Genomic DNA, 10,123 nt, shown 5'->3' with positions numbered 1-10,123 from the left:
TGTTGAGTTAAAGAGGACAACCTGATAACTAGTCAGCACTCCAGCTAAGAACAGAACAACTGGGTGAGTTAAGAGGACAACCTGATAACTAGTCAGCACTCCAGCTAAGAACAGAACAACTGGGTGAGTTAAAGAGGACAACCTGATAACTAGTCAGCACTCCAGCTAAGAACAGAACAACTGGGTGAGAGGACGGCCTGATAACTAGTCAGCACTCCAGCTAAGAACAGAACAACTGGGTGAGAGGACGGCCTGATAACTAGTCAGCACTCCAGCTAAGAACAGAACAACTGGGTGAGAGGACGGCCTGATAACTAGTCAGCATTGCAGCTAAGAACAGAACAACTGGGTGAGAGGACGGCCTGATAACTAGTCAGCACTCCAGCTAAGAACAGAACAACTGGGTGAGTTAAGAGGACAACCTGATAACTAGTCAGCATTGCAGCTAAGAACAGAACAACTGGGTGAGAGGACGGCCTGATAACAAGTCAGCACTCCAGCTAAGAACAGAGCAACTAGGTGGAGTTAAGAGGACAACCTGATAACTAGTCAGCACTCCAGCTAGAGCAGAACAACTGGGTGAGTTAAAGAGGACAGCACATTGCTAGTCAGCACTCAGCTAAGAACAGAACAACTGGGTGAGTTAAGAGGGCAACCACCAGTAACTAGTCAGCACTCAAGCTAAGAACAGAGCAACTGGGTGAGAGGACGGCCTGACCAACTAGTCAGCACTCCAGCTAAGAACAGAACAACTGGGTGAGAGGACGGCCTGATAACTAGTCAGCACTCCAGCTAAGAACAGAACAACTGGATGAGAGGACAACCTGATAACTAAAGTGAAGAATGGAAGTTGGAACTTGTTGGAAGATGTGAAAAACAAGGGTTCCAGTTTGCATTACATGATGAGTTGGATGATTTCTCTCAACCTTAAATGATTTGTCCCTCATGTTTTTCATAAGATAGTGTAGTGAGACATATGAATCAATCTATAAGTCTCCAAGACGACAATAGCATGACTAAAGATGGGAGAATATAGTCATAGGTGCAGTTCCCGACTTCCCAGTGTCCTGTACTGTTTCAGGCAGTGTGTGAATGAGTGGGAAACATGAATGTAATTGTTTCTATGTTTTATGTTCACACTCGATGTCAGACCATAATCTGTTTTGGTAGTTCTGTTTGTCTCTAATTAATCAACCAGAGAGACAGAGGGTTTATCTGCCCAGAGATCACTGATATGGTGACCCCTGTTTACCCAGAGACCACAGACCACCCACTAATTTGGGCTCTCTCCAGGCATGCCTTACAGATGGAGGCGGGTTGCATTCTGAGGGTACTGGAGTGGTGTCAAAGGAACGTCTAAGGGCCATTAATTCGGACAAAATGTCACACCTTCTAGAATAAGTAGCCTTTACTGAGATGAAAAGCTCCTCAGCCACATGACAGCTGACGATTCTGACACCAACCCTACCGTGGCTCTTGGGTGATGCCACCTGAGGACTCAGATCATAACAGCAAAACAAAGCCAGTGTTGTGTTAAGGGTCTATCCAATATCACCGTTTCAGGTCCCTGGAAGCAGATCCTGCAGACAGGTGTCCTGAGGCTGCCACTCTCACTATAACTGCACAAGGAGAACCTCTGATCCAGCTTGTCCTTAGCCCAGCTATCAGAGGAGCTGCTGCAGTGTAATACCCCCGATGGCTCTGCCGCATCAACCCAGCCTGAGCCCCCACCAGTCTGTCTCTCTCCGGCCCGCTGGCACCCCGGTGGCGGGGCAGTCCGTATGTCCCCCGTTAACGTGCTGTTGTCCGGTCCACTGACGTCTGAAGGGACCCCATGGCTGTCCGGTACGTGTCCGGTCATGGGGATCAATACCGATACCGGAGACGGGGGCCGGAGTAACAGCCCCTTCAGGTCACCAAATAGGACGAAGCAGCGGCTCTTCAGCATGTCTGGACCACGCAGCATCACTGAGGAATTAGCAGCACCATGTCTGGACCACGCAGCATCACTGAGGAATTAGCAGCACCATGCGATGACACTAAGGCTAAAAAGCTCCTCTACAAATCATTGAATAAATGTGATGTCTACTTACAGGAAGTGTTACTCCCTAAAAAATCAAACTGCCTTGCCTTTCCCATTAATAACATATTCCATTGGCGCAAACAAGTATCTGAACACATTGGATATTTGGGTCGTTTACCGGCTAAAACATCAATAAATAGTTAAAACGAACTTTCATCCTCAAGATGAATCTACTCCCACAGTATCTTCAGAGAGTGGTCCAAGAGACAGGCATCATCCCATTGGTTCATTGTTGAAGTCTGGTTGACAATATCTGTATGGGTTTCTCATAGATGTGCCATTCATCACAAATGGTGAATCAAAAAGAATCTGTTCATAGATAACTATCAAAGCGAAACTCTGTCTGTCGTTGGCTGTTTCAAGCTTCAGGGAGCTGTCGTTAGTTTTCAATGCAGCGCTTTCGGAACCACAGAATTTCCATGCTCAAGGGGACACAATAGATGCGTGTGTATCCCATAAACTCTATTTCATCCCAGCTTTCGGACTGTCCCTAATGTTAGGCGCATGCATTCCTTCTAGGCGTCTGTCTGTGTGATCATTGGCTGTTGATTTTGTGCTCACGCTGCAGTTTCAGTGCCATGATTCCTGGGACTCCCAAGCACAGCGTCACCACAGCAAGGGTGATGCAGAGCCAGAGAACAATCTGCTCAGAATAACAAGAAGGAAGCTAGTATCATCATCATGCGTCATACCTGTAAATGTAGGTCCGTGTCCAGCAGAGCGACTAATAACAGAACTGGCGCTACAATATTCAGATTAAGCGTGCTGAAGGCAAAGCACAACTAGATTTCTTTGTCAACTATAAAAATATAACATTTGCATTATTGGCATAAAATAACACACCAACAGTAACTCTTCAACCATTCAAGTTAGGTATAAAACCAACTTTTTCATTTTTTAGGAAATCAATTCAACCAACCAATCAATCAATCAATCAATCAATCAATCAATCAATCAATCAATCAATCAATCAATCAATTTTCCCATCTATCCACCACTATTTGAAGTATAACCAGTCACTACCATTACCATAACTATAAACAGTCACTACCACTACTATAACCAGTCACTACCACTACTATAACTATAACCAGTCACTACCTGTTATGCAGGTGAATGAGACCCAAACGACTTAGCGAAAACAGAGTTTTTAATCAGTAAAAGTTACTTTTTACAAACAAAAGGCATAATACTACTGTGTGTGAGAACATTTGGAGACGATCAGAACTGCAGGCCCTTTTCCGGAAAGGCGCAGACGTAGCAGACTCAGACACCTGCTCACCACGCAGCATCTAGAGGAAACACTGACACGACAGGGCAATACATAGACACAGCACGGTGAACAATGACAAGGATCCGACAGGACAGGAGACGAGAAGAAGCAAAAGGAAGAAATAGGGACTCTAAATAGGGGAAAGATAAGGAACAGGTGTGGGAAGACTAAATGATGATTAGGGGAATAGGAACAGCTGGGAGCAGGAACGGAACGATAGAGAGAGGAGAGAGAGGGAGGGGAGAGAGAGGGATAGAAAAAGGGAACGAACCTAATAAGACCAGCAGGGGGAAACGAACAGAAGGGAAAGCATAATGACAAGACAATCTAAGACAAAACATGACACTACCACTACTATAACTATAACCAGTCACTACCACTACTATAACCAGTCACTACCACTACTATAACCAGTCACTACCACTACTATAACTAGTCACTACCACTACTATAACCAGTCACTACCATTACTACTGTAGACACTACCACTACTATAACCAGTCACTACCACTACTATAACCAGTCACTACCACTACTATAACCAGTCACTACCACTACTATAACCAGTCACTACCACTACTATAACCAGTCACTACCACTACTATAACCAGACACTACCACTACTATAACCAGTCACTACCACTACTATAACTATAACCAGTCACTACCACTACTATAACCAGTCACTACCACTACTATAACCAGACACTACCACTACTATAACCAGTCACTACCACTACTATAACTATAACCAGTCACTACCACTACTATAACCAGTCACTACCATTACTATAACCAGTCACTACCATTACTACTGTAGACACTACCACTACGATAACTATAACCAGTCACTACCACTACTATAACCAGTCACTACCACTACTATAACTATAACCAGTCACTACCACTACTATAACCAGTTACTACCACTACTGTAACCAGTCACTACCACTACTATAACCAGTCAATACCACTACTATAACCAGTCACTACCACTACAATAACCAGTCACTACCACTACTATAACCAGTCACTAACACTACTATAACCAGTCACTACTATAACTATAACCAGTCACTACCACTACTATAACTATAACCAGTCACTACCACTACAATAACCAGTCACTACCACTACTATAACCAGTCAATACCACTACTATAACCAGTCACTACCACTACTATAACCAGTCACTACCATTACTACTATAACCAGTCATTACCACTACTATAACTATAACCAGTCACTACCACTACTATAACCAGTCACTAACACTACTATAACCAGTCACTACCACTACTATAACTATAACCAGTCACTACCACTACTATAACTATAACCAGTAACTACCATTACTACTGTAGACACTACCACTACTATAACTATAACCAGTCACCACCATTACTATAACCAGTCACTACCATTACTATAACCAGTCACTACCATTACTACTGTAGACACTACCACTACTATAACTATAACCAGTCACTACCACTACTATAACTATAACCAGTCACTACCATTACTATAACTATAACCAGTCACTACCATTACTATAACCAGTCACTACCATTACTACTGTAGACACTACCACTACTATAACTATAACCAGTCACTACCACTACTATAACTATAACCAGTCACTACCATTACTATAACTAAAACCAGTCACTACCACTACTATAACCAGTCACTACCATTACTATAACTATAACCAGTCACTACCACTATTATAACTATAACCAGTCACTACCATTACTACTGTAGTCACTACCACTACTATAACTATAACCAGTCACTACCACTACTATAACCAGTCACTACCATTACTATAACCAGTCACTACCACTACTATAACTATAAGCAGTCACTACTATAACCAGTCACTACCACTACTATAACCAGTCACTACTATAACCAGTCACTACCACGAACTATAACTATAACTAGTCACTACTTTAACCAGTCACTACCATTACTATAACTATAACCAGTCACTACCACTAGTATAACTATAACCAGTCACTACCATTACTATAACTATAACCAGTCACTACCACTACTATAACCAGTCACTACCACTACTATAACTATAACCAGTCACTACCACTACTATAACCAGTCACTACCACTACTATAACCAGTCACTACCATTACTATAACCAGTCACTACCATTACTACTGTAGACACTACCACTACTATAACTATAACCAGTCACTACCACTACTATAACTATAACCAGTCACTACCATTACTATAACTATAACCAGTCACTACCATTACTATAACCAGTCACTACCATTACTACTGTAGACACTACCACTACTATAACTATAACCAGTCACTACCACTACTATAACTATAACCAGTCACTACCATTACTATAACTAAAACCAGTCACTACCACTACTATAACCAGTCACTACCATTACTATAACTATAACCAGTCACTACCACTATTATAACTATAACCAGTCACTACCATTACTACTGTAGTCACTACCACTACTATAACTATAACCAGTCACTACCACTACTATAACCAGTCACTACCATTACTATAACCAGTCACTACCACTACTATAACTATAAGCAGTTACTACTATAACCAGTCACTACCACTACTATAACCAGTCACTACTATAACCAGTCACTACTATAACCAGTCACTACCACGAACTATAACTATAACTAGTCACTACTTTAACCAGTCACTACCATTACTATAACTATAACCAGTCACTACCACTACTATAACCAGTCACTACCATTACTATAACTATAACCAGTCACTACCACTACTATAACTATAACCAGTCACTACCACTACTATAACTATAACCAGTCACTATCACTACTATAACTATAACCAGACACTACCATTACTACTGTAGACAATACTACTACTATAACCAGTCACTACCACTATTATAACCAGTCACTACCACTACTATAACCAGTCACTACCAGTACTATAACCAGTCACTACCACTACTATAACCAGTCACTACCACTACTATAACCAGTCACTACCGTTACTACTGTAGACACAACCACTGCTTTAACAAGTCACTACCACCACCATAACCAGTCATTATCATTACTACTGTAGACACTACCACTACTATTACTATAACCAGTCACTACCATTACTATAACTATAACCAGACACTACCATTACTACTGTAGACAATACTACTACTATAACCAGTCACTACCACTACTATAACCAGTCACTACCACTACTATAACCAGTCACTACCACTACTACAACCAGTCAATACCACTACTATAACCAGTCACTACCACTACTACAACCAGTCAATACCACTACTATAACCAGTCACTACCACTACTATAACCAGTCACTACCACTACTATAACCAGTCACTACCACTACTATAACCAGTCACTACCACTACTATAACCAGTCAATACCACTACTATAACCAGTCACTACCACTACTATAACTATAACCAGTCACTACCACTACTATAACCAGTCACTACCACTACTACAACCAGTCAATACCACTACAATAACCAGTCACTACCACTACTATAACTATAACCAGTCACTACCACTACTATAACCAGTCACTACCGTTACTACTGTAGACACAACCACTGCTTTAACAAGTCACTACCACCACCATAACCAGTCATTATCATTACTACTGTAGACACTACCACTACTATTACTATAACCAGTCACTACCATTACTATAACTATAACCAGTCACTACCACTACTATACCAGTCACTACCACTACTATAACCAGTCAATACCACTACTATAACCAGTCACTACCACTACTATAACTATAACCAGTCAATACCACTACTATAACCAGTCACTACCACTACTATAACCAGTCACTACCACTACTACAACCAGTCAATACCACTACTATAACCAGTCACTACCACTACTATAACTATAACTAGTCACTAGTTTAACCAGTCACTACCATTACTATAACTATAACCAGTCACTACCACTACTATAACTATAACCAGTCACTACCACTACTATAACCAGTCACTACCACTAAAAATCAAATCAAATCAAATCAAATTTTATTTGTCACATACACATGGTTAGCAGATGTTAATGCGAGTGTAGCGAAATGCTTGTGCTTCTAGTTCCGACAATGCAGTGATAACCAACAAGTAATCTAACTAACAATTCCAAAACTACTGCCTTATACACAGTGTAAGGGGATAAGGAACATGTACATAAGGATATATGAATGAGTGATGGTACAGAGCAGCATACAGTAGATGGTATCGAGTACAGTATATACATATGAGATGAGTGTGTAGACAAAGTAAACAAAGTGGCATAGTTAAAGTGGCTAGTGATACATGTGTTACATAAGGATGCAGTCGATGATGTAGAGTACAGTATATACATATGCATATGAGATTAATAATGTAGGGTAAGTAACATTATATAAGGTAGCATTGTTTAAAGTGGCTAGTGATATATTTATATCATTTCCCATCAATTCCCATTATTAAAATGGCTGGAGTTGGGTCAGTGTCAATGACAGTGTGTTGGCAGCAGCCACTCAGTGTTAGTACTATAACCAGTCACTACCATTACTATAACCAGTCACTACCGTTACTACTGTAGACACAACCACTACTATTACTATAACCAGTCACTACCACTACTATAACTATAACCAGTCACTACCACTACTATAACTATAACCAGTCACTACCATTACTATAACTATAACCAGTCACTACCACTGCTTTAACCAGTCACTACCATTACTATAACTATAACCAGTCACTACCACTACTATAACCAGTCACTACCATTACTATAACTATAACCAGTCACTACCACTACTATTACTATAACCAGTCACTACCATTACTACTGTAGACACAACCACTACTTTAACCAGTCACTACCACCACCATAACCAGTCATTATCATTACTACTGTAGACACTACCACTACTATTACTATAACCAGTCACTACCATTACTATAACTATAACCAGTCACTACCACTACTATACCAGTCACTATATTTATATATAGTATCACTGCACATATTCCTGTTTCTTATTGTAAAACTAATGATATTTAAATAATAAATAAAAACATTTTTAAAAAAGTATTGAAACAATAAAATAACATTTTTAAAAAGTATTGAAAGGATTAAACAACTTTTAACTTAAAAAGAAAAGCGCCGAACATTTTCCCACGTCACTTCCTCCGCAGGAGTTCCAAACAAGAAACCAGAAACTGCTCAATATACTTACGAAGAACTTGATTTTGTTGTTTTAGCGTAGGTCGTTAGCGAAAATATGTCGTATTTAGATATAGCTAGATAACTCTGCTACTTGTTTATTCATATTTCGTTTACGGATATGGGCTGTGATCTTTTCCCCACATGTTAGCAGCTAACGATAGCTAGCTAGCTAGCTACAATTCAATCTGCCAGCAAATAGCAGGCACTAGAAGAGCTAATAATTAACCATGTCTAGCTCTTTAACGGCAGAGCAGCAGCAGAAGATAGATGAGAACAGAACGGAGAGCTTTAGCGATTAGAGCAGAGACAGGCTGCAGTCTAACAACCAGACGCCCATATCAGGGCTCAACAACCCTGCCAGTGCCCTCAGCAAGGCATTAACACTCACCTACCACCTTCTAACTCAACTCCCTGACCAGGACTAACTCATCATCCACCTAATACTGTGCTTCAGAATTATGTTCCACGGGGTCAAGACAGGAGACTCAACCAGTTGTTTTCAGCCCATGCAGTCTGGACAGAATTCACCATTCTCCAATACTGCCACTAAACAGGTGAGGAGTGAGACGTTTTGTACAGTTATATTTGGGTTTGGTTTGTCTGTTGGCAAATGGTCTTTGTTTCTAATGTACTGTTTTGTTTTGTCTTTGTCTCCTTTGAGATTTAAAGTAATAGACCCACTACCTCTCCCAGTGGACAACATTCATTGAAAGGGTTAGATGTGTCTACAGGAGGAAGCCCTCAGTGTTCAAACCACTTCAGCCAAAGACAACAGGTTGCCCATCATCTTCTGTTTCTGGAAGTTCCACTGGTACTGGTAGTTCATATGGAGCCAAGTCATCATCATCATCATCATCATCATCATCATCAGGCCAGAACGTCTCCTCTGTGTTCAAACCTCCACAGCTGAATAAAGCAGTGTTACCTGGTCCGTATCCTACTTCTACAAGTGCAACTGGCAGTTTCTCTGTTTCTAAACCCCATCCAAAGACCTCTTCTTCTGGGCTGTCTTCCCATTCTGGAAGTGCCATTGGTAGTTTCTATAAACAAGGAACCAAACATGGAGCCACATCACCATCTGTCCAGAGTGCTGTTCCTCCAGCGGTACTGATGTTAGTAACTCTCTACCTGGGAAGGGCCCTACCGTCACAGTCAGAGGGAAATGTGTCTCTCACTCAGAGGAGCGGTTCAGAGTGGAAGTCGGTTACCACGCTGAGCTGATTGCTGTGTCAAAAACATCCCTTCTCGGAACTATGGTGAGTTCTAATGGATGTATTTAAATTCATCCCGGTGATTTGCCTGGTTGAAAGGTTGAATTACAGCCCTATATAGAGCAATAACTATATTAATTTTCTATTCTATACCCTTAGATTACGTACACTTGTTTAGTATGTGTTGTTGTTGTTTATCTTGTATCTCCCAACAGACCCTGCTACCAAGATGTGGAACTTCAGCCTTCAGGACTATCGTCAGCTGAGTATGAGATAGGCC

The 10,123-nt window shown here is 40.9% G+C and overlaps 1 protein-coding gene across 1 annotated transcript; it reads right to left on the bottom strand.

Annotated features, from left to right (window-relative positions):
* Positions 1 to 1,555: 1,555 nt before the first annotated feature.
* LOC124028844 (E3 ubiquitin-protein ligase MARCHF4-like) lies at positions 1,556 to 2,068 on the bottom strand (the record flags this gene model as incomplete). The annotated part of the gene is made up of 1 exon (XM_046340767.1): positions 1,556 to 2,068. A coding segment is annotated over exon 1 (411 nt), but the record flags the coding sequence as incomplete, so codon positions are not given.
* Between the last annotated feature and the right edge of the window lie 8,055 nt (positions 2,069 to 10,123).

The sequence above is a fragment of the Oncorhynchus gorbuscha genome, unplaced genomic scaffold (genome assembly GCF_021184085.1).
Source record: "Oncorhynchus gorbuscha isolate QuinsamMale2020 ecotype Even-year unplaced genomic scaffold, OgorEven_v1.0 Un_scaffold_4887, whole genome shotgun sequence".
NCBI lineage: Eukaryota > Metazoa > Chordata > Actinopteri > Salmoniformes > Salmonidae > Oncorhynchus > Oncorhynchus gorbuscha.
The sequence above is the reverse complement of the archived record's forward strand: the minus strand, read 5'-3'. Positions and strand labels throughout refer to the sequence as shown.